This window comes from Quercus robur, chromosome 5, assembly GCF_932294415.1.
Source record: "Quercus robur chromosome 5, dhQueRobu3.1, whole genome shotgun sequence".
Lineage (NCBI taxonomy): Eukaryota > Viridiplantae > Streptophyta > Magnoliopsida > Fagales > Fagaceae > Quercus > Quercus robur.
The window spans coordinates 55,805,212-55,831,385 of record NC_065538.1 but is presented as its reverse complement, the minus strand read 5'-3'; the positions used below and the strand labels follow the sequence as shown (position 1 = coordinate 55,831,385).

General features: G+C 34.4%; 2 protein-coding genes across 5 annotated transcripts in view; both read right to left on the bottom strand.

Moving 5' to 3' along the window:
* LOC126726369 (protein SRG1-like) overlaps positions 1–25,293 on the bottom strand; it is an 81,176-nt gene extending 55,883 nt beyond the window's left edge. The window contains exons 1-3 of one of the 4 annotated variants that reach the window (XM_050431604.1): positions 25,081–25,293; positions 24,726–24,809; positions 21,138–21,197 (exon numbers count right to left, since the gene is read on the bottom strand). In XM_050431604.1, the coding sequence (XP_050287561.1) occupies positions 21,138–21,168 (31 nt within the window). In that variant the 5' untranslated portion in view covers positions 21,169–21,197; positions 24,726–24,809; positions 25,081–25,293. Of the gene's footprint in view, positions 1–2,324; positions 2,643–21,137; positions 21,198–24,725; positions 24,810–25,080 lie in introns of those variants that run through there. The other 3 variants (XR_007655842.1, XM_050431612.1, XM_050431610.1) reach the window with 3 other exon arrangements.
* Positions 14,877–18,256, bottom strand: LOC126726370 (protein SRG1-like). The gene is made up of 4 exons (XM_050431613.1): positions 17,869–18,256; positions 17,145–17,392; positions 16,047–16,371; positions 14,877–15,271 (listed from the first exon to the last, which is right to left on the bottom strand). The coding sequence occupies exons 1-4, from the start codon at positions 18,217–18,219 to the stop codon at positions 15,017–15,019; spliced, it is 1,179 nt and encodes a 392-aa protein (XP_050287570.1). The 5' UTR covers positions 18,220–18,256; the 3' UTR covers positions 14,877–15,016.
* Positions 25,294–26,174: the final 881 nt, after the last annotated feature.

The following is a 26,174-nucleotide window of genomic DNA, read 5'->3' as shown; positions in this document are numbered from 1 at the left end:
CATGTGACTTGTTGAAATGATTTAATTATATGATAATACATGTGTGCGGTCTTATAAATTGTGTAATGGATTTAATGACAAAGTCAAAAATATATCTTTGAGGGAACCAAATGTTATAGAGCAGTGTAAAATATCACATCTAGTGGTTCTTAAGACTTGCTCAGATCCACGAGATTCTAAGTGTGCATTTGGCAAAATTATTTTTGTTAACTTATTTTACTATTCAGCTTATTTTTGCTATTATTCATAAATCTCATTGCACTTTTTAGTACTATTTATAGGTTACACTATACTATTTCAGCAAACTTTTATTTTTATTTACAATACTTTTAGCACAAAATTTTCAATTTCAGCAAAATAAGTAGATCCCAAACAGACCATAAATTTAAAACTCCTAACCACATGTTGAGATTCAAAGGATTCTTATATAATTTCTTGATGTGTGTGAGAAGGAGGACTACACGTACTCAGGGAATAGTCCGATTCTCAAATATCTTTGTACACCCATGTTAGGAAAAAATTAATATAAAAATGCTAATGTAAAAAAATTATAAACATTTCCAGCACGCAAATGAAGTATTTTATAATCTTACCAAAAAAAAAAAAAAAAAAAAAGAAGTATTTTATAAACAAATAGATATATAACCAAAGGTGTCAATAGATATGTGTCAACATTTAGAAAAATATTACAATTTTTACTTATCTTAGATCAAAAGCCACCGTTCTCTCCCTTTCTCCCTTTCTCAGACCAGGCCTCGCTCTCTCTTTCTCCCTCTCTCAAACCTTGCTCTCTCACTCAAATAGGTGTAGATTGGCGGTGCTAAGCATGGTTTGGGTCCGCGGAGGTGGCGAAGTTTGGATCCATGTAGCTTGGCGGTGCTGTGGTTTGGGTTTGTGGTTAGGTGGCAAGGTTTGGGTCCATGTAGATCGGTGGTGGTGATGAGTTTGCTTATCGGTGGGTTTTGTTTTTTTTTTTTTTGAAAAGGGTTTAATGGGTTTTGGGGTTGTTTTGGTTGTTGTTGGTGGTGGTTTATGGGTTTAGTGAAGGTGAATTTGTGGATTTTTGTGTGTTGGAGGCAGGGGCGGAGCCAGAGGGGGGCGAGGGGGGGCACCTGCCCCCCCTGACTCCTAAAAGATCCTTGCATTTGTATTCTACTTTAGTTACTCCCTGACATAGAGAAAAAAAGAAAAAGAAAAAAAGGACTCCCACTTGAAAGTGACACAGGAAAAAGAAAGGAAAAAGAAGTTGCTCTCAAAGACCAAACCATGTACCTTTTCACCAATTTCACTATTCTTATAAGCAGCTTTTGTATGTCCAGTATTGCACCTATTTCACTATTTTTTATTTATTTATTTAATATCATTATTTTCACATAAATTTTATCATTGAGTGATGTTAGAGATATTACAAATTTTACTACTTATGTCTTACAAATTGGCATCTCACCAATCACAAAAAATCATTTCAAACATATATTCATTATATTGTTTAGATAACACTAATTACATTTTTACCACATCAGTTTGTAAAATTTGTAGTAACTATGATTATGAATTGGTTATTTTTGTTTATTTATTTTAATACTATGAAATATATTCATATTTTCTTGCAATTGTTTATTTATTTTGTTATTATTAGTGATTAATATTTTTTAGATTAATTTTACTTTTAATATATATTTTTTTTTTAAATTTTGCCCCCTCTATACTAAAATCCTGGCTCCGCCACTGGTTGGAGGTGGTGGTGGGAGGCTGAATGGGGTAGTGGTGGTGGGTCCGTGGGGTTGCTGGTTTTTTTTTTTGGTGGTTGCTGGGGTGTGTGTGGTGGTGGGGTGGCGGATGGCTGTCTGGTTGAGCTCATCTCTTTCACGCGGTGGTTGCTGGAGAAATAGAGACAGAGGAAGAGAGGAAAGAGAAAGATGGGAGAAGAGCGAAAAATGAGTATTTTTTTAATATATTATTCATTTAAGTAGTGTATTTTATTTTATTGGGTTGTAAGTAAAAATAAGAATGTATGGTAAATTGTGAAATGAGTTAATAAAATAAATAAAGTGGTATTAGAAAATTTTGCATCCATGATGCTGGTGATCCTAGTGGCTCCACCATTGAATTGATTCACTGTTGAATTGATTGAAGGAAACTCTGTCATGTTTCTTCACCAAATCCCCCCTCTCTCTCTCTCTCTCTCTCTCACCCTTTAACCCCAATTATTTTGATTAGGATTCTTCAGATTCTGTAAGTAACTAGTACATATAGAATGTAAACAGGTACAACTTTTTCACTCCTAAATATTCTTATCAGAGAAAGAGAGAGAGAGATGAAACCTGGAAGAAACCCCATTCCTTGCTTGCTTGGTCCAACTTATCCAATTCCGAGTCCCTAAATTCTGCTGAAAATAACCTTTGCATGTCGATGACTGGGACTTGGGGTAAAGAAGCGGTGTCAGATTTGATGGGAGGCTCATCATCGAAACGCACGTAACGTGGTGGCACTGTGCTTGGTGTTTCCTTTGCTAGCTCTTGAACCCAAGGAACTGGGATAGAGCCCCCTAGGATCGTTGTTTTCTGTTCCATAGCTCCAACAAAACCCAATGAGAAACAACTTAAAGTCTTAGCTCCTGAACAGAGAACTTTGAACTTTAAACTTGTACCAGTTGTTGAAAATATCTACAAGGCATGTCAACATCAGGAGAAAATATAGTGTGCATTGGATGCATGGTAGACCTCACATTGGTGTAACTTTCAACGCTTGCCTTCTATTATTTATTTTATTTTATTTTGAAACTGGTTTTGAGTGAATCACTGTTAGATTTTATTTTTTGGTTAGTTAAAAAAAGATGCATTCATATAATAGAGCAACTACGTCAGTACCTTAAAAAAATTTCGTTTATTTTACACAAAAAATTACTTTTTTTTTTAAAATTATTTTATATCATTATTTTTACAAAATACCTACATCAATTTATCTATTATACACACTTTTTTTATTAAAATAATATTTTTCTCACTTTTTTATTATTTCCCACCTACCCCAACCTAAACCACAAAGTCTCTGCCTTTACCTCCACAGCTAGACATGGCAAAACGGGTCAGAATTTTATAACCCGACCCGAACCCGATTTTTTGACCCGAAGCAAAAACGGGTTGACCCGTGACCCGACCCGTGTTTTTTGAGGGTCAACCCGACCCGACCCGAATCCGAACCATTTTTTTAAAACTTTTTTTTTTGGTAAAAAAAAATGGTGAAATTAAGACAATATTGGTTTAATTGTTTATTGTGAGCTTTAAGGAAACAATTGATACATTTACATAACTGCATGCAAATTAATTAAAAAATAAATGGTTGAGCATTCTGTAATGAGTAAAGATTTTTAGATATCAAATAGTAAAGTACATGCCAAAATAATCTGGTTACAGTAAAGTTAAAAACAAATTTAAAATTTTAGATATGTGTGAGACACATTCATAAGTGTGAAAGTAGTAAAACCAAAATATCAAATTAGCATAAATTATGAATGCTTAGATCTATTTTTTAACAATTTATGTTCAAAATAAACGGCTTTTCAAAATAAATTATGATATTTCCTAGAGTGTGTGCTGTTTAACAATGATATGATCTTCATAAAAGAGACTAAGTATAAATAAGTAAGCAATCAAACTTTAATGTATATCTCAAATTGAAATAGAGTGTCAACCACAATTGATAATAGATTATGAAATTAATTTTTAAAATTGTAACTTTCTTATATGTTTTTATTATTTATCAAATGAATTATCCAATAAGTCATTTGTAATTTTTTTTTTTGGAATGTTGATATTGTGTAAAAATAAAACTTGTATATTTGTTTTACTTACCTTTGTGTTGTTTTGTTTTAGATAGCAATGTTAGGATTTGTATAATTTTAAAATTATTGAATAAGTATTAATAAGTTTAACTGAGTTTATTCTTGATATAAGTAGTGAATTCAAAATAATGCATTTTACATCAAGTAATATGTTGCATAACTATACAAATGGCAAATACATATTGTTTTCTTTATAAAAAAAATAAAAAAATAAAAAATTTCATGTGAAAAATACGAGTCAACCCGACCCGACCCGCAACCCGATTGACCCGACCCGAACCCGACCCGACCCGCCCGTTTTGCCATGTCTATCCACAGCCAATTGTTGGTGGGCATCCTTAGTGGGGTTAACCCCCCGCACGATTTGGCTAGAACGGCCTGAGCCTATGTTAGATCAGCGCCCTGCCCGGGGGTAAAATATAGCCATAAAGGCCCCCATTTTCAAAAAAAAAAAAAAAAAAAAAAGCCTCTGCCTCTCACCCCTCAAACTCTCCGCCTCTCACTTTCTCCTAACCCACAAACTCTGCCTCTCTCTCATCCCTCAAAGTCTCTGCATCTTTTTTTTTTTTTTTGACAGTTCGAAAGCTACAAGGAAGAGAGAAGAAGATGATGATGATGAAGAAGATGAAGATGATTGAAACATAAGGAAATCCCTCATCTCTCTCCTTAATTCTCAGATCCCTTAAGTCTCTGCCACCATTGGATTTGTATTTGATTTTGATTTTGGGTTTGGGTTATAGGTTTTCAGTTAATGGTTTAATTTTGAGTTGATTTTCTGTGGATTTTGGGTTTGATTTTTGGTTGATTTTGTTTTGGGTTGATTTTGAGTTGGGTTTGGGATGGGTTTTCCAATGGGGTTTGAGTTGATTTTAAGTTTTTTTTTTTTTTGTGTTGATTTTGAGTTATCTTTGGTTTGATTTTGTTGATTTTGTGTTTGGATTATCAAATGTTGAAATGGGTTGTGGTGGTAGACCGTTGATGGTTGGGTGGTGCTTGGTTTTGATCATCTAGGTTGAAATGGGTTGTGGTGGTAGACCGGTGATAGTTAGGTGGTGCTGTGTTTGTATTTGGGTGATACTTTCTTGACCGGTGTTGGTCGTTTCAGAGGAAGAAGAGAGAGAAAAAAGGGAGCCAAATTGGGAAATTATTAAAATATTAAATGCACAATTGCTACAGTAACCATGCATATATGCATGGTTACTGTAGCAATTGTGCATTTATACACAATTTTACATCCACTGATGTGGGTGTTTTTTTGCTCAAAATGTGTAAAATCGGTTACTTTTTTCATTTTATACAACTTTATACATATTGATGAGGATGCTCTAAGAGTTTGCCAAAGCCGTTTATCATACATGCCCATTGAGTTAGAAAGCATCAAGGACATGCTCCATGCCATGATGATACCATATTTTGTCGGGCTCTAAATTTTAACAGAAGTTTGAGTCCTCAATTAAAGGATCTCATAGTTTTAATGGTCAAACCTCATTTTTATTTATATTTATTTTTAACGGTTTTTATGTAGTTGACTAAGGGTGAGTTTGGTTCAGTTTTTTGAAACTGGACTTTTTGAAAAAGTGAAATTTTCAAAAAGTACAGTATGAAAAAGTGTTTTTTTTTAAAAAGCTGAGTGTTTGGTAAAAGCTGTTAAAAAGTGTTTTTTGAAAAAATTGAGTATTTGGCTAATACTTTTAAAAGTGGCAGTTTGAGTTATAAATTACCAAAAATGACAAGATATATATAAAAAGAATTCTTTGTTTTAATTACCTCTCTTAATGCAAGTTACGAACATAATATTTTCACAAAAATTTCACAACAAAGTTTATATGACAAGTTGTTAATGGTAGAAAAAAAAAAGTAATGTCACTAATAGGTTTAGATGAGAACCAATAACAACTTATTATGAAATTGTTATAAAAATATTCTATCCATAGCACTATTTTTTTTTCTAAAAAAAAATAGTACTAATTTAAAAAGTTTAGAGATATAAGAGCAACTGCATCAGTATGTCTAAAAGATTCCGTCTATTTTACACAAAAAACTTACTTTTTCTATTATACCACACTTTTTTATTAAAATAATATTTTTTCTCACTTTTTTTATTATTTCCCACCTACCCCACCTAACCCATAAAGTATCTGCCTCTCACTTTCCCTTAACCCACAAAGTCTTCGCACCTCTCTCATCCCTCAAAAGTCTCTGCATCTCTTTTTTTTTTTGACAGTTCGAAAGCTACAAGGAAGAGAGAAGATGATGATGATCATGAAGAAGATGAAGATGATTGAAACATAAGGAAATCCCTCATCTCTCTCCTTAATTCTCAGATCCCTTAAGTTTCTGCCACCATTGGTTTTGTATTTGATTTTGATTTTGGGTTTGGGTTATGGGTTTTCAGTTAATGGTTTAATTTTGAGTTGATTTTCTGTGGATTTTGGGTTTGATTTTGAGTTGATTTTGTTTTGGGTTGATTTTGAGTTGGGTTTGGGATGAGTTTTCCAATGGGGTTTGAGTTGATTTTAAGTTGTTTTGTGTTGATCTTGAGTTGTTTTTGGTTTGATTTTGTTGATTTTGTGTTTGGATTATCAAATGTTGAAATGGGTTGTGGTGGTAGACCGATGATAGTTGGGTGGTGCTGTGTTTGTATTTGGTTGAAACTTTCTTGACTGGTGTTGGTCTGTAACAGAGGAGCAAGAATATGAGGGAGAAGAGAAAAGGGCAAAGTTAGAGTTTTAAGTAAAAGTGAGGGCAATTTGGAAGCTGAACCAATAACCCAATGGATAAATTCATCAACGCGCAGGAGCTTTTGTAAAATGCTCCTCAGAGCTCCATTCTGCGAATGCGTGTTCTCTTCACAAACCCAAAACGCAACTTTTTCCAAAAAGTTGCTTTTTATACCTAACCAAACGGGCTTTTTGTATTTGTAGTTTCAAAACGGGCTTTTTGGGTTGGGAAAGCTAAAACAAACAGGCACTAAATTTGATTAAAATCTAACCATGTGATTAGATTATTTTTATATTATATTTAAAACCATGAAATTTTGCTTAGTTTGATTGCCAGCAAAAATCAGACCTAGATTAATCTATATATATATCTAAAAGTTGAAGCGTAGTATTTATTGTTATTATGCTCATGTTAAGCCACCTCATCCTCCACATCATTGCCACATCATTATTTTTTTTTCATTTCTTTTAAAATTTTTTTTGACATTATTAAATATATAAATACATTGGATATTTACAAATTCATCTTAGGTGGTTTTAACTTTATATATAATTTGCCTATTTATCTTACTTTATTTTGTCTCTTCTCATTCTCATCTTCTCACTATAAATTTGTTACTCTCTCCCATTTTATGCATATTTTATTTTCTCACACAAAAAAGGTCCTCTCTCTCTCATTCTTTCTTTTTTTTTTCTTTTTTTTTTGTTGGATTTTTTATGAAGTTAATTTGTACACCCATTGTCTTATTATTGAATAACTCATATGTGTTCCTTGATGCAAGTATTTTTCTTTTTATCATTTTATTTGCAACACTAAATACTTTTAATGTTGTTGACCAGATTTGAGGAAAAATTATATTATAATATGTCCATATTTTGTGTTATTGTCGGGTTTTAATTTATTTGGAAAACAACAAAATAGTTTGGACAATATGATGAATAACAATTAGTGCAGTTGAAGAAGATGGTTTTTGTGCTGCTTCCTTTCACTATTTGTAAATATATTGTTTAACAAATTAGCACCAAATTGTTATATTTTTATTATATGATGTTTTAGATGCGTGAGTAATTGTTTTTAAGCATTTACAAATATTTTGTATATCTCATCTTCCTTATCTCATTAGTGTATTTTTTTGAGATTTTTAAGAAAACAAATTCAATTTCGAGTTTAAAATGATTTATTTATCTATTTATTTTTCGCATGTTGGATTAGATGTTAGATTAGATTATAACAGTATAAACACAATATTTGTCTTGATTACAATCATTTTGTATCATAGGTTAAAATTTATGAATTTGATTATGCATTGAATATTTGGCTTGATCACATCACATTTCAAATGTTTTACATATTCAGGAGAATGAGTTTGACTTGGATGTGAGTTTTATTTTTCCCTTTCTTTTTTATTTGAATTGTAGTTTTGTTCAATATTATAATTTTTTTTATACATTTCTCGGTGTTTTTGATTGTACGGTAGAAAAAATTGGGTTTGAATTTTTTTTTAAAACTAAAAAATAATTTCCAAATTTTAGTTACTTTTTAATGATACACAAAATGTTATAAATAATTTTTATTAAAAAATTAATATTTTTTTCAACCTTTTGAATTCCTAAGAAAAATTGTATTGTTTTAATTTTGGTATGACATAAATTATATATTACATTTACGAAAATATGATTATGAAATATATTACTATTTATTAAATTAGTTCTGATGGGGATTAACACTTAGTGTTACTCGTCCTTGTGTCGTCGTCCAAAGCACAGACAAAATTACATCAACTCATCCGATGGTACTTGTCCATTAATTACTAGATTATATAACGTAGTCTTCCATAGACGAGATGATCTACGGATGACTAGTACATGGACGACCAAATTATACTTGGTGAGTTTTGTGGATGATTCTCCATTATGTTCACATAATAGAGAATACGACACGTTGCATGATACATGGAAGGAATTTCACACACAACGCTCCATATAACCCTTTTTTTTATCAACCGCCAACATTACCCACGATGGTAATAGATCCAAACAAGTAGACTAACGTCTAACTCTCTATAAAAGGAGTAAATTCTATTCACCCAAGGTAAGTCCAGACCATTCACCATTTTCTTCCCTTGTGTCCTAGAGAGAAAATTGACTTAACCATCGGAGGGTCCTTGGCCGGGTCACACCGGTCACCTTTGACAGTTCTTTCTTTCTTGTCAAGATTCATAGCCATTACCATAGTCCGAAGTATTTCAGCCTACTGATTTTCGTGCTTCATCAGTTGGGGCCATCAGTGGGAAAAAGAGAGTTTCTATCAACTTTTCTATTTTCCAAGAAAAAAAGACTGCATGGTTCGGACTAGGTCAATGGCTACTAGTCCTGGACACCAGGAGAGTGGAAACGCCTCCAGTCACCCAAATCACGCACCACCACCCCTCATAACTGTCCAGCAACAGTTATAGTCCATGGTGGCAGTGATGGCAAACTGACACAACAAAACCAAGAGTTAACTAGAGAAGTTAACATGCAACGTTAGCAACATGGTGGAGAACGAGACCAAAACTCAAGATGTGAAGGTGTTGAGAACAATGTTGAAAGGGACCAGTCTAGGGGCACTGTCACTCAAAGGGTACCGCATTTGGAGAGAGAAATGGACTAGATGAAGAGAGCTATGGAAGAAATGAAGGATTCCATGAGAAGAGTGAACCATGTGGATGATCTCGTCCACAGGACAGATTCCCCCTTTGTTGCGTCCATCACTGTCATCCATTGCCTTCCAAGTTCAAAATGCCCACACTGGATTCGTATGACAGGACACGTGACCCTTGTGATCTCATTGCCACGTTCAAGACAACCATGCATCTTCAAGGTGTTCTAGATGAAATTATGTGCAGAGCCTTTCCTACAACCTTGAAAGGTCCAGCTAGAGTATGGTTTAGTAAACTACCACCAAACACCATAACTTCCTTCCAAGAGGGAATTGAGAATTAATAAGAACAAAAAAAATAAAAATGAACTTAGGAATTGGTGCCTAGGGTTGCTTGGAATCTACACCAAGTAGGATAAAAAATCTAGGAATCAACACCAAGTCAATGGAAAAATTCCAATAGAAATTTATTCATCATAAACTTGTGTTAGGAGTACAGTTGTACACCTATAAAGACTATTAGGACTAAATCCTAACCCTATTAGATTGGAGCCAAAGCCTAATTATTGAATAAAATAAGATACAAATAACCAAATTAGCTTATATGACTTAAAATAAAATCCAATAGACCAATAGGAAAAGATACACTTGCCTCTAAAAATTAAATAAACTAAACTAAAATAAAATTGTCTTCACATTCCTTGGATCATTCTCCCTTGGTTGGAGACAACTTGGCCTTGAGTCTTAAAGTGTTTAAGGATAGGAACTCTTGCACTTGATGCTAGCACCAACTCTTGAATCACCTTGTTAATATGTAGTCTAGTATCCTAAACATGTTGAACATCTCCATTTAGCTTGAAACTTTGCTAAATTATAACCTCTTATAAAAAAAGATTTGAAAAATTATAGCCTATTGTTAGATTGAGGGAGAGTGTTATTAAACTATTAAGGGCCATTTAGTTGGTCAACCCACTTTTTTTGAGATCTTTTAGTGTATTTTTAAGGTGCATGGAGTGAAGCTTTCTATTATGAAGGATCACAATCCATTGAACAACATGTTTTACTTTTCCTCTGATAAATAGGATGTGAAAATGGCAAGAAAACTAATATAGTGGTTACAGCATATCACATTAAATCAGCAAGTGTTCCAATATTGCGTACTTGTATCACAATAAACCTTTACTCAAAAAAAAAGAGAAAAGTGTCACAATAAACCAGAAAGTGGTCCAATATAGCATACTTGTATCACAATAAACCAGAAAGTGGTCCAATATCGCATGCATACCTTCATGTGCATGTCATCACGAGACTTGTTCCATTTATGACCACTGCAGTAGAAAAATTGCAACTTCAACCTCAAAGCATTTCATCTGATATTAACTAATTTTATTTTTTGGTGCTGTAAATAGTGTAGAGGTTCGTTTCTTCTTTTGTCATTCTTGTTCTTTCCATTAATGACATACTCTAAATCCTGATATAGTTACCTTTAATATGCCACTTATTTTAAGGCTTTTCCTGACAATTATTTTTGTTGTGTGAATTTTAGGTTCAGAGATTACACTGATGCCTGCTCAGGGCCGGCTCAAGGCCTAGGCAAGTTAGGCCTAGGCCTAAGGCCCCACCAAAAAACAAAAATTTTCTTAGGAAAAAAGGCCCAATTTTTTATAGTTAAAAGTCCAAATTTTTATAAAACTATATAAATATATATATATTTTCTAAAGGTTGTAATTTTTTTTATTAATGATGTTAAGGATATTACAAATTTTACTATTGGCTTACAAATTGTTATGTTATTAATCACAAAAAAGTGATATAAACAATCATCTATATATATATATATATATAAAACCGAAGCCTTTGAACTCTCCACAATTTTCCACATCAGCATTTTTTTTTAATTTTTAAATCTGATTTATTTATTTTTAATTAAATATATATATTCCCCTTCTTCTAACTAAATACTCTTCCCTGACATAATTTTGAAACCCAAACCCAAACCAACATCGGTCCTCCTCTCCCACGACTCAACGACTCCGCCTTAACTACTCCACCTTCTCTAGCACAACCGCTCCACCTTTGTCGAAGCCACCAGCTTTGAAAATCTCTCTACCCTTCTCCTTCCCCCAAAACCCAAATCTCTATCCTTTTCCTTCCCTCAAAACCCAACTCTGAAATTTCCCAAATCTCTATCCTTTTCCTTCCCTCAAAACCCAACTCTGAAATTTTTTCTAAAAACTATAAAAACTAAAACTAAAACCTGTAACATGCGACCACTCCTATTTATTCTCAGAAACCATCTCCTTCTCCCCAAATCCTCACCCAAAACTCCTATAGCATGCGACCCCTCCTCTCTCTTCTTAGAAACCATCTGGTCTAAACTTGCTCAAGTAGCAAATATAATACCAGTCCGATTTGTGCGAGCCCTGAAGCAAGATTTGGAAGAGGAGATTAGGTTTATTTGTGCGACTCGGACTGAGACTCAGGTAAGAATCTATGTTTAATTGTTTATACCCGTGTGTAACTAATGTAAATGTCAAAACGTTTCCTTATGATTACATATACAAACATAGATGATTTTGAAGGAATTGGAAAGTTTTTTTTGATTTTTGGATTTTGGAACTGTAACTATTGTGTTGTTTGTTTCCATTATACTCTTGATTACAGTCATTTATTGTTGAAATTTTAATTTGACTATGTTTTGGAGGTGTTATGGTATCTATTATTGTTGAAATTCTAGGTAGTTCTTTGATCACATTATATGCAGGGAATGGTTGCAACAATAATGCATGATGTGTGTTTGATAAAATGTCTCAAAAAGATTGTATTGTGCCATTAATGAGGAAAATTGACGTTTTATAGAAGTGCTAAGAGTAATCCAGTAAAAGCAACACTTTTCGTATGTTGTGTGTCACCATTGGATAGACACTTTTTAATATTACAATGCTGAATTTTTTTGTTAAAATCAAAAATAAAAAATCTGCGTGAGAGAGAGACAAAGATAAGAGACAGGATACAGATTACAGAGGATGTATGGTTGTTTTAAGGGGAATTTTATAGTGGGTTGTATTTGAAATTGTGATTTGCAAATGGGTTTATTTGATTTTGAGTGGCCCTTTTTCTATTTGGTCCTGAGAACATGTTGGATAACCAACATCAAAAGAGAAATAATTAGAATAGTTGATATCTTTAATTCTTTTTTGTTCATGGTTATAAAATTTACTGCTGTATTTCAACTTTTTTTTTCCAGGAAAAATAGAAAACTTAATGCTCTTTTTTTTTTTTTGGTTTTGTAGGGTTGCTAGGCATAATACGTGGTGTATCTTTTTGGCAAATTTTACATATTTGAGGTTCTTTGGTAAACAATATATATATATATATATATATATATATATATATATATATATATATATATATATATATTTTTTGTTATGTGTATATGTGTAATTGTTTTTTATCTTAATTTTTACCTATCAAAAACACATCATTTATCCTAATACTTGAATGTCTAGATGAAGGATTTGCACTTAATCCATTGAGACCAAATTTGATCATGCAAGTGATTTTGCTACCAATAAAAAACTAGACTGTAACATGAAATTAATTCTTTTACCTAATTTTGTAGTCTAACTCGCAAAATGATTCTAATTTTAGAGTTGATCTCATTTTTAGTAGCTTTCCCGTGCATCGCACGGGTTAGCGACTAGTTAGTTAAATTGATGAAGTTCATTAATGAGAGACAACGTCACGTTATATTTTGAACATTTTATAGTGCTTTTTAATTAGCGTATTTTCCTTTTTCATTTCTATTAAGACTCAAATTATGAGACTAATAGAACCTTAACTTAATTGAAATCCTAAAATATTTCAAAAAGATGTTGCAAATGTGTTAAATCATCAATTATAGATTAATCTCTTCTGATAGTTTGAGACTTTGATTTTTGTAAACTAATATCCTACAAAGTCACACACCAAATAATATCTATCTCTCTCTCTTAAAATCAAAATATAAAATTAAAAATTAGATTACAACTTTATTTAACTATGCATCGTCTTATATCCAAAATAAAGTATCTTTTTCAATTGCAATATATTTTTATTTATTTTTATTAATATTTATAATTCAATTATGATATTCAATTCTCTATATGAAATTAACATTAGTCTAGTTGGTATTATTTATGTATTTAATGTATCAAATTAAACTTAATTTGATTAGTATTAAATAATTTTGTTTAATTAATATTTACATAATAAAAGCCCAGTATAAATTTTTCGCCTTAGGCCTCAAATTATGTTGGGCCACCCCTATGCCTGCTGTAAGGGTTTTTCTCGGTTCCAACATAGTATATGACAAATTTATCACTTAAAGGTATTGTTGGAATTTAGGGATTAATATACTTCAGGTCATGAATAGGGAATGAAGCCATTGGTCCGCATAGCATAGCGATATATGTAACATATTTAACAATTTCTGTACATTATTTTTCTATTTTAAAAATAGTAGATTTTATGCTGCAACTTCTATTTTTAATCTGTTTGTTTTTGAGTAAATTACTTAGTGATATGTTGGTCTCTCTCTCTCTCTCTCTCTTGGTGTGTGAGTTATATTATGCTTGAGTAGGTGAAGAATTTTCAGTTGACAAAGTTGATAATGGGGTTACTATGGAAATATGGCAGAATATGCCAAATTTTTGTTTTGAAATCGGTTGAGTTGATTTCGGGAGAAATGTTAAGCTGTGGCAGTTTAGTTAGATTCTTTGCTTGTGGTGTTTTCTGTGACAAAGGACATAATTAATATTCAATGTACAATAATTTATTGGCTAAGTTTCCCTTGTTCTAAGCTTTGTCATATATTCCGTATTTTTTTTCTTCTTTTTTTCTTTAGTTTAAATGAATTTTGTATTGTTGCTGGGTGCATTTTTATATTAGCTGGCAATTTGAACCATTCCTCCTGGCAGAGGAATATCTTTCTAGTTTCATTATCCTAATAATCTATGGTTAATTGAGAAAGTTTATTTAATCACAGTTATAGCCACTTCATTTTATTGACTTGATATATCATTATAGCTGTGAGTGATCTGGACTAAAGTGGGTTTGAAATGGTCTGTCTGAGGAAACCATATTTAATGGTGATAGTGATGTGGTATCCGAGAAATTTAAGAATCTTGGCAATGAGATTAAGAGATGTAGCCTCCTTAATCCTTATACCCCATAAGGAGTTTTATGAGAAAGAAATAATCAATGAGAATGGAGGGCATTGTCGTATATTAAAATCTAGTATTTGTTTCTTTCAAATGTATGTTTTAGTGCCTAGTGGTTGTTTCATGTGTGAATGTGTCCTTATGCCCCCATGCTTTTCTGCCGTATAGTGGCTTGCTTTCAATATTTAATTGAATGTATTTTGTTTCTTTCACGACTGTCGAAAAAATAAACTGTAGAGAATGTGAACTAGCACTGTAGTTGGGTTTTCAAGTATTTGCACACATTTTGTGAAGCAGTATTGATATATAGGTATATTGACATCACCTATAAGTACCGAACTTTTCATGCTTTCCTAATGTCCAATTCTCAGATTGTAGAATGATTTTCTCAGATTTTCGCGAGTTATTGGTTATCCCTTCTAGTAATCTGACCAAAGAGTTTGCAGGTCATTCAATCTACATCCCCATCAAAAAAAAAAAAAACAATTTTTTTATGAATATTGCGTTTATTCAAATCTGGATGCATTTAATCAAACCAGATTTAAGTATACAAGCTAGTAGCACGCACATACAATATATAGGTTTTAAACTCGAGAGTGTCTCTCAAGTCTTAAGTGCCTTTCTGGATCCTCATGGAATCAATGAATGCCTTTCCATCGAGTTCGCGTGAGAAAAGTTCCCTGATATAATCAGCAACGCCTATTCTTTTGAACAATGCTGGAGATTCTGGAGTAATAAGGCATGGTGCTGGACCCATATCTGCTTCTAGGCTTGGGCTGTAAAATGTGGCCACAGAAAGCCTCTCCTTTTCTGAGTTAACAGTTGCCCGATGCTCGATGCTACGGTAAATTCCATTTGTCACAATCTGCCAAATAATTCATGGAAAACCAATAATGGTAGTTTTGGACTGTGGTAGCTCATGATTTTGTTTGATTCAAGATAAGGTGTCCAAATGAAAAGAAAGAACAATTAAATATAGGGTAAGAAGTGGGTCTAGTGTCCAGTTGCACTGGATCCATCCAAATGATCCTATTTGTCTACTGTTGATTATGTACGTGTCATTATTTCAATGAGTCTAGCGCAACTGGACATGAGATCCAATCTAAGTCCTTAGATATAATTTTTAGAATATTCTAGGAGCAAAAACTTTACATATCTTTTGCCACAACTATTTTATGTGGTCAATTGTTAGTAGAGGAAAAGTAGTGGGATCATGCGAAAGTAATAGATTGCTAGTTATAGTTTGTCATATAAGATAGTTATGGGAAATAGTATGCTAAAGATTGTAGTTTAATTTTGGAATAACTCTTTTTATTTTTTTATTATTTTTTTAAGAATTTCTTTTCTATCTGGTCTTGCTTTGACTTTTGAGTGCCTTAAAATTGAGTATATTGCAAAAGGATTTGGTGGGTTTATGTATCTTTAATTATGTTTTAAGGAATGAACCTTAGTTCTTTAGCTAAATGGATAGGAAGATGGAAACTTTAGAAAAATCACTCAATAGTTTGGAAGCAATTTTGCTAGCTAGCATGAATATAGGCCTTATCATTTAATTAATTAGTGACACTTGTAATTATGTGAGTGGAGAAAACATATTATTTAGAGAGCATTGAATAATTACTCAAAAAATTGGTATTTACCTCCAAAATGTCGCCAATGTTGACAATAAAGGCATTAGGGAGAGGTTTGACTGAAATCCACCTCCCATCTTTCCTTATCTGGAGGCCTTCCATTTCATTGACTTGGAGGAGGATAGTTAAGCCCACAGAATCTGAGTGAGCATTGAGGCCAATCGCAAGCTCAGGTTGTGGGCATGGAGGATAGTAGTTCATTCTCATTCCCTGAAGCCCTTCTTCAAACAGGCTCCTCATGTCATTATGTTCCATTCTTAGAGCTTTTGCCATCAGTTCAAGTATTTTTATGGCAAGGTCTTTAAGCTCTGCTGAGTAAGCGTCTAAATTATCTCTACATGTGAAGGAAGATAGTTAATCACCAGAATAGTAATTAGACTTTGAGTAAACCCAACTAGAAAAAAAAGTTAGTGTTGCCTCTCTCTCTCTCTCTCTCTCTCTCTATATATATATATATATATATATATATATAACAGTGTTCTTAATTATTTATTATTATTGTCAAGAGCTAGCTAATAAGTTGTTTGGAATTGGTATTTGGGACATAGATTTTTTTTTTTGAGAAGGAGGAAAGGGGATTTAAACCTTTGATTGTCTTTATTGGAAATACCATAAAGTGCAAATTGAGCTGATATGCGAGACTCTTTAATTGGATCAGAGAAGTTTTTTATGAGTGGACAATGCTGCATGCCTATTTGTCATGAATGTGACAAGTGAATGTTCATTTTTCAACTGAAAGACTTGACATATTCCACCACCATCTATCTTAATTATTTTGTCTTCTCATTATCGCTCACAAGCAACATTTCTCTATAATTTGGCCTTTTGTTTTGATTCCTTCACATGCCAAATTATAATATACATAATTTAAATTGGCTCACAACCTTGCTTGAAAAGAACTAAGATTCATATCTTAAACACCATATAAATTGTTTTGTTTTTAAAAATAAGTTTATGAAAACAATTAATAAAAAAAGTACAAATTATTGAGTCAAGAAAAAATAAAGGAAGTACCAATTATTGTAAGAGAGATATAAATTGTTTTGTTTTTTTTTAAAAAAGGATGTACCAATCATTGTGAAGAGAGAGAGAGAGAGAGAGAGAGACTTGAATGGGAGTGGGATCTTGGGGAACAAGTGAGGCTTTCTCAAATGGATTGGACGTGTGACCACGTAGAACATGTCTCCCCAATCAAGCTTTTGTTCCTCAGACACAACAAAGGCCTGTCCAAACCCCTCAAGATCTCCTGGTAATTGCCATAACTTCTTCTTCTCTTCCATCGGCAGATTAAAGAGTTCTTGAATGCCTACTTTCACCTTCTCCACCAATGAAATGCTCACCCCATGATTAATTAACTGCGCAAGAGGAATAGGCTTCATTCAAAATAAAATATATTTAAACTAGTTTTTTATATTAAAGAAAAAAGAAAGAAGAAGATAATTATAAACTCAGAAGTTAACGAACAATATAGAATGCCTACTCTTCTTTGTGGCCTGACCAAGTTTGTAACTTTAAAAGTTGTATAATCTACTATCCTTGTACAGTCGTACAGTCTCGTACTATAAGAAATAAAATAGGAAATCATAAACAGAGTGAAGTCGACTCTTTTTTGTTAGGAAGAGTTTTCTTCTCACTTTGTCATGTTTTACATCAAATCATATCTTATCTCTTTCTCTAATTCCTTTTTTTACCACTTAACCACCGATTATTTTGATCATGTTTGTTCAGATTCAGTAAGACAGGTATAGTTTTCCACTCCTAAACATTCTTTTCACACACACAGAGAGAAAGAGAGAGAGAGAGAGAGAAAGAGAGAGAGAGAGAGGATAACCTGGAAGAAACCCCATTCCTTGCTTGCATAGTGTAACTTCTCCAACTCTGTGTCCACAAATTCTGCAGAAAATAACCTTTGCATGTCGATGACTGGGACTTGGGGTAAAGAAGTGGTGTCAGATATGATGGGAGGCTCATTAGGAAAACGAACATAACGTGGTGGGACTCTGCTTGTCGTCTCCTTTGCTAGCTCTTGAACACAAGGAACTGGGATAGAGCTCCCTAGCGTCGTTATTTCTGGTTCCATAGCTCCAAGAAAACCCAAAGAGAAAGAGCTTAAAGTCTTAGCTCCTGAACAGAGAACCGTGAACTTTAAATTTATACCAAGAGTTGAAAAGGTCCACCACATGGGCGGCGCTACAGCCAGCCAAGGGGTTCATTGAACCCCTGACCTGGCCAAAAAAATCACTACATATAATTTCTTTTGCCTTTAAATAAAAAATTTCAACAACCTAAACCTAATTTTGTTTGAAACCAGTTGTAATAACCTTAATATTTAACAACGTATTTGAATTTGTAGTGGATTTGAATCCACAATATTTAACAACTTGTCACCTAAATTCTTTAAAGGTTTTAATTTTTTATTGTTGAGTATAGTGGGTTTGAATCCACAATTTCAACCCTCCTTGCTCTTCTTACAAGGGAAAGAGGTAGGCATATAAGTTAAGAGGTCATTGGTCATGTAACTTGACAATTTTGGCTTTGATTTGTCATTTTGGTCATGTTTCTTTAAGAATGTGAGCATGTAAGTTAGGTCTTTCTAACGTTTTCAATTTTAAAAGTTAAAACACTTTCTTTAAGTTCAAACATTTGATAAAGCTAAAGAAGTAGAATGGATGTGAAGTATGCAATGAAAACAGCTTAACATTAGTTTTTTCTAGACGTGGTAAAACGGGCGGGTCGGGTCGGGTTCGGGTCGGGTCAATCGGGTTTGCGGGTTAAACGGGTCACGGGTCAAAACGGGTCATTTTTAAAACGGGTCAATCGGGTTGCGGGTCAAACGGGTCGCGGGTTGAGTCGGGTCGTGAGTCGGGTCGAGTTGACCCGTATTTTTCAAACAATTTTTTTTTTTTTTTTTTGAAATAGATGCAATCTGTCAATTGTTTATGAGTTCCTTAATTGTGATTAGATTCTCACTAGTGATATTGTTACCAATTACCACTAAACACTTGAATTGATACCCAAATTTGGTGCAACTCCTGTTCCAGCTTTCTAGAAACTAATCTTGGTATAATCTTTAATCTATTTAAAGTAGGAAGAGAAAATAAAGGTGGCAAGTAAAAAATAACAAACTATAATGGAGTACATAACATATTAAGTAAAAAAGAATAAGTAAATATTTTATAAAAATTACACCTCAATCTAAATCTACTCAACATTGGTAAACGTGACAAAATGTGCGGGTCGGGTTCGGGTTCGGGTTCGGGTCAGGTCAATCGGGTCTCGGGTCAATCGGGTCGCGGGTCAAAACGGGTCACGGGTTAAAACGGGTCATTTTTAAACGGGTCAATCGGGTTACGGGTCAAACGGGTTGCAGGTCAAACGGGTCGGGTCAAAACGGGTCTGACCCGTTTTGCCATGTCTAGTTTTTTCCCACCAAATAACCCCCTTACTTTGTTGCTGATCAACCTTTGAATTGGTCTTAACACACGACACAAACTTTACTGGCCATGTAGGGTCTTTAGAAATTCTGCTCTAAATCAGGAATTTTGACCATGTCATTAGTTTCGTTTGATATTTTAGGATTTAGGAAATGAAAATATTGGATTTTGAATATAGATATTGAGGGAGTAGATGGCTTTTTGGTGTTGTAACATTGAATGTGAAATAAAGAAAGATAAATCCCAGCTACTCCCACTTTCCTAAGCAATCACACCCTTAGAGCTTAAAATCTGGTTTTGGAATTTTATAAAATTTAATCTCTATATTTGTTTACCATGAGGAAGCCTTATAGACTATTGCCAGTCCTTTTCCTAGAAACAGTACTTGGGCTCACAAAAAACCTTTTCCTAGAAAGATTACAAACGCGTTCTCAAGGGGAAGTGGGGAACATGTGTAGGTAAAAAAAGAAAAAAAGAAAAAAGAAAAAAAAAAGAAGAAGATAAACTTATTAATCAACGTCTAGGCTTATTAAATATCAAATAATGGAAAGAGGGATAAAATAAAGTGATCAAAGGTATGGTTGTTTGAAATTATCACGCACTACAAAAAAAGAGGACTATAGCTGCATTTGCAAAACGCAGCTATAGCCTATAGCTGCGTTTTTATAACTGCGTTTCCAAACACAGCCTATGCAGCGAGGCTATAGCCCCCTGCGGGGACCTAGAGTTGCGTTTCTAAAAACGCAGCCCAAACCGAGTCTATAGCTGCGTTTTTATAAAAAATGCGACTATAGACCTGCTTTGTGCTGCGTTTTAGAAACACGGCTACAGCCTCCCATAGATTTTTGCCTATAGCTGCGTTTTTTTGTAGAACTGAGGCACTGCCCTATTGCACCAAAAGATCTGAAAGAAGTAGGGAAACACCTTAAAGTATTTGAGTAAGATAAATAAAACATCTTTCTTTTCAGGTTTGTGTTGGTTAAACTTTAGGGGAAAGTTACATGTTCTACCTAATTCACCAATAAAATAAAAGTAAAAAAAGACTGGTGGATTTTTTTATTGATCTTGAGTTTGTTGATAATTTTTGAAGACCCCAACTATGTATAAAAATCAGTTGTTTGCCTTAAACGTAACTAATTTAAGAATTCAATAAAAACAATCATCACGAGCGGATGCCATATATTAAAACTATCTCTTTTAAAAAAAAATCAACAAATCCATGCCTCATTGCTCAACCACCTTGACTCTAGTCAAAGCACTTGATAAGCTTGGTGACAATATTATCCCACACAATGCATTTCCTTTAGTCCTTATTTAGATATTCCTCACAATTCTTCCTTCTTTTAATTATACATGTTTCTTTCTAATTTTAAATCAGAGAGTCTTATTGATTTCCTTTTTTATGTTTAATTGCCTCTATTGAGTTGAATTAATTCTTTAGATAGCCAAGCATGTTTATCTTTATACTTAAACAGAATTTTGAGGTGCTCTAATATTTTTTGTAGTGTTTTGATGGTCTTCTATTGAGATTTGCTTATGCTATTGTTTTATTGACCAAGAATATCATGTCATATAAGGCTGCTATCCACCTTTATTCAGTTTTTTTTTTTTCACTATACTGAGCATATGATTCTCACCCCAAGTTGACATAAAAATTAGAGCTTACCAGGCACAAAGTATGCAGGTTTGTGAGCCATATCTCCAACAGTAGTACATATAGACCATGCTGTAACACACAAACACGATATCAAAAAAAGAATTTGAGACACTCTAATAAGGAATTGATGATGCACCTAAAATAATACATATAAAACTTGGTTATCATACTTCTCTTATTAGTACAAATGAAAGCCATTCATAATACACTTAAGAAAAAGATGGCAGAGTGGACCTAAGAACATATGCAGCGAGAGCAAAACAACAATAGTTTGACAATAGATAGGGCTCTACTTGTGTGAGGTTTGAAAAAATTGGTAAGCAAATAGTGTTATGATGTTATCTGACTCCAAACTTTGAACATTAAAAATCATCATTTGGATAAAAAGTACTTGTCATTACATCAAAATCCAATCCTATTTGTTTCTTACCACACAAAAACCATAAATTAAAACCAACGAAATTATATAAAATCTAAAGCATATTACATAAACAATTTGATACTTTAGATGAGAATTTAAAAAAAAAAAATTAACTATAAAGTACAAAGTGTCAATACCCAATTTATAATGCAATTAGACCAACTAATGTGCTTTTGTGTGTGCAATGTGTGTGTTGCCAGACGGGGGAGGGAGGGACCAAATATCAAGACACAACACATAGGTACAATTTGAATCAAACAAATCACAATAATTACGGCCAAATTAAATTACACCATTAAGCATGTGACCTTTCATTAGCCTCTTATTCTGACATTTAAACAAGCACCCTCTACATAAATTCATACACCAAACTAAACAACGGGCAAATACTTAACACAATCCAAACCATATAGCTTTTTTTTTTTTTTTTTTGAGAAACCGGAAAGAAACTTATCATTAAACATGCATGAAAATCCTATCCGCAGATACAAGCTCTGTTACATTACAATGAATTTCCTCTAACCATACTTGTGGTTCATACAAATTTTTCGCTAGCTTAGCGAGTTTGTCTGCAACTTTGTTACCCTGGCGCTTGGTGTGAGTGAAGGTGGCTGACCTGAATGTTGATGCTAGGGAGCATGAATCTTCAATAATGTGTCCAAATGTTGTCATGCAAGGTTGCTTTGCTGTGAGAAGTTTAAAGATAACCTCTGAATCGCCTTCGAAAACCACATCCTGCAGCCCAAGTTCATTTGCGAATACGATGGATCTTCTGCAAGCCAACGCTTCCAAAGCTGCTACAGTTGGAGGCAAATGGATTCGTTCCGATAGCGCCGCAATGACTAAACCCTCTGAATCACGTACAACCACGCCCAGACCGGCAGCAACGATGTTCTGAAAAGTGGATCCATCAAAATTCACCTTATACACTGAGGGCGACGGTGGCAGCCAGTGAGTCGGGTGATGCACCGTTAACTGTGTTCTCGGATCTTCTTGGACTGAATGAAACTCCTTTAAGCGCTCCACAGCGACTCTGTAAATTTTCTCAATTGGCAGAGAAGGTGAGCCCAACCTCCTTGCGTTTCGATCATGCCAAATGCTCCACCCAATAAAGGCAAATAGCTCAGCGAAGTGTGGATTTTTCTGGGCAAGGATTCCTTGCAGCAGGTCATGGAAGCTAGCAAAATGGTCGTTCAAGAATTCTCTGCACTTTTCCAGCTCCCACCAAACTTGTTTGATCATTTGGCAGCCCCATATTGCGTGGATTCCATCTTCAGTATCACCTCTACAACGATCACAAGTTGTGTCTTGAATGATATTTCTCTTCTGCAAGTTCTTTTTTGTTGGAAGGGAGTCGTTTGCCGCGCGCCACAAGAAGTGACGAATTTTATTAGGCACGTTCAGCGACCAAAGCTCCTGCCAGAATGGCTTCTAAGCCGCTGAGTTTGATGTGCCAGGGACCGCTGCCTCTGCTGCCTGTAACAATAGTCGGTATGCTGACTTAGTGGTGTAAAAACCATTCGCCGTTTCAGCCCATATTAACCTGTCCTCTTTGCCGTTGAAACTCAACGGAAGGCTAAGGATTGCTTCAGCTTCATGTGGCAGAAATTCCTCACGTATCCGATCCTCCATCCAGCATCTATTTTCCTCATCAATAAGAGCACAGACTCGAGTGTTGTTTGGGAAATTTTTCTGTGGAGACACCACACGGCTAGAGAACAAATCAGGTAGCCATTTGTCCCCACGGATCCTGACAGATTGTCCATCTCCAATTCTCCATTTTGACCCCATCCTCACCACCCCTCGTGCTTTTAGAATGCTTTGCCAAGCATATGACCCATTCTCCTTTACCCCCTCATCCAGAATTGAACAATTGGGGAAATATTTGGCTTTAAACACCTTGTAGAAGAGAGAGTCTTTGTTATGGATCAATCTCCAAACTTGCTTGCCTAGCATAGCAATATTGAAGAGTTCAATATCCTTGAATCCCAACCATCCGTGGCTCTTTGACTTGCATAATTTTTTCCATCCCACCCAATGAATTTTTCGTGCTTCCCCCTTATAACCCCACCAAAATTTCCAAATTAGGGATTCAATATCCTTACAAAGACTTTTTGGGATTTTGAAGCATCCCATGGTGAAAGTGGGCATAGCTTGAAGGACCGCTTTTATTAACACTTCTCTCCCGCCTTGTGATAGTAATCTTTCTTTCCACCCTTGCATCTTATGCCAAATCCTCTCCCTAATGTAGCCAAAACTTTGTTTTTTTCCTCTCCCCACAAAAGAGGGTAAACCGAGATATTTTTCATAATTAGTAGTAGCTGCCACTCCTAGCAAAGTCTTTATTTCCTCTTGCACATGTGGATCCGTATTGGGACTAAAGAAGAGTTGAGTTTTTTCTCGGTTTATTTGTTGCCCTGATGCTTCTTCATACTGTTTCAGAATCTCCATGATAGAACTCGCCTCTTGTGATTTTGCCCTACAAAAGAGCAAGCTATCATCGGCAAAGAACAAGTGTGAAACTTTTGGACCCGTACTACAAAGGGAGACTCCTTTGATTGTGCCTGAAATTTCAGCTTGTTGAATAAGTGAATGTAACCCTTCTGCACACAAGAGAAACAAATAAGGTGACAGTGGATCTCCTTGGCGGAGTCCCCTATTAGGAGTGAAATTACCATGGGGTTCACCATTAACCAACACAGAGAAGGAGACAAATCGAATGCAAGAACTAACAAGTGTGATCCACCTATTATCAAAGCCCAATTTTTCCATTACTTTTTCTAAGAATGCCCATTCCACTCTGTCATATGCTTTGCTCATATCGAGCTTAATGGCCATGAATCCAGATTTCCCTTTTGTTTTTGTCTTAAGGTGATGAAGGGTTTCAAAGGCTACAAGGATGTTGTCTGATATAAGTCTATCTGACATGAATGCACTTTGGGATTCCAAATCATATAGCTCATTTGAAAATAATGAGGATATCACCCTAATGTACACACTATATGATAAATTTAAATCCTCAACTAAATCATTGTAAAGATCCATTTTTTTAATACAGATCTTGAATAACAAAAACCAAGTTCGATACTTGAAAACACATACATGTCTTTATAGCTAAGATAAACAGATCATATTGTATAAAAATCCAAACTTTTTATTATTTTGTAGAACCAAACCTTGTAAAAGGCACCAAAGCCCTCCTCCTTAAGCATGTTCCTCGCTACCGAGCCTGCTGATCCCTGACCCAATTGAATCCTCACCTATACCAATCCAAAAACGAGAAACAATAATAAACCCAACATAAATTAGTACCCATTAAACCATACTACACAATTTAGCAAATCAAAAAAATACCTTTAAATCACACAGATCTAAATCCCATCGGAGCAAACAAATATGCAGCACAAAAAGATCAAATTTTTTATGAAGGGTGTCAATGAAAACAGAGAAACAGAAACATGGGTATTGAGAGAGAGGATCTATGTGAGAGAGAGAGAGAGAGAGAGAGAGAGAGAGAGAGAGAGAGCTTACTGATTGACGAGGGAGGCTAAAAGGCGTGAGGTTTGTGGGTTGGTTGAGTGCACGGCGGCGAGAGGTTGTGCGGGCACGGCGGCCAGATTAGGGATCGGGGAGCTAGGTTGAGAGAGCTGAGAGTGATTTTTCAAAGGTTTTGGGTCAATTGTGTTGAGATTTAGGGTTTTTTTTTTATAAATTTTATAGCAATCCTAGAGCTGCGTTCGATTAAATGTAGCTTAAACATATCTGGAGTTGCGTTTAATCAAACGCAGTTCTAGACAGCTCTCATACATTTATATAAAGCTGTGTTTGATTAAACGCAGCTCCAGACGTTTTTAAGCTGCGTTTAATAAAATGCAGCTCTAACTGTGTTTGGATTGCGCGTTTGCGCGTCCACGTTCACTAATTCTGCGTTTTCCTTTTTTTTTTTTTTTTTTTTTCTAAGCCGCATTTGTTGACCAGATTTTCCATGAACAGTGCTCAGATGTACTGTTCATGGACCCACAAATTACACTTTTTAACAACTTTTTCATTAAAAATGGGTCCCACAACACTATTTACACATTTAAAAATTATTTCGCTACAGTGTTTTCAATTTCAGTTTCAGTTTCAGTTTAAGCTGCGTTTGTTAAACGCAGCTTTAGGAAATATTGAAAAAAAAAAAAAAAAATTCCTGGAGGGGTCTAAAGCTGCGTTTTTTTAGTAAACGCAGCTATACATCCAATGGTGGAGTTGCGTTTTTGTAAAACGCAGCTCAAACAGTATCCTGAAGCTGCATTTTTAAAAAATGCAGCTCAAACAGTATACTGAAGCTGCGTTTTTAAAAAACGCAGCTCCAAAACGCAGCTCTAAAGCGCGTTTTTTGTAGTGACGCAGTAGTAGAAAGAAGGACAAAATGTCAAAATCTAGAAATTAACACCAAGCAAAGAAAGAGGGATTGGGGAAAAAAAATCTAGGACCACAATTTATTTCATAACTTCTTTTCTACAACTGTGATGTGGTAGAATATGACTGGTAAAAAAGAAACGGTAGGTCCATATGTAAATAATAGACAATCACTTACAGTTTGTCACAACGAAGTTATGACAAAACAGTTGTAAAATAGTTTG

Bases quoted from the DNA above. Each gene is read 5' to 3' on its own strand.
- LOC126726370 (XM_050431613.1), bottom strand. From the start codon at position 18,219: ATGTGGTGGACCTTTTCAACTCTTGGTATAAATTTAAAGTTCACGGTT. The intron at 17,393-17,868 runs GTTATCCTCTCT...CCTCTTGCGCAG, and splicing joins AGGAATGGGGTTTCTTCCAG to TTAATTAATCATGGGGTGAG. The intron at 16,372-17,144 runs GTCTCTCTCTCT...CTTCACATGTAG, and splicing joins AAGATCCCACTCCCATTCAA to AGATAATTTAGACGCTTACT.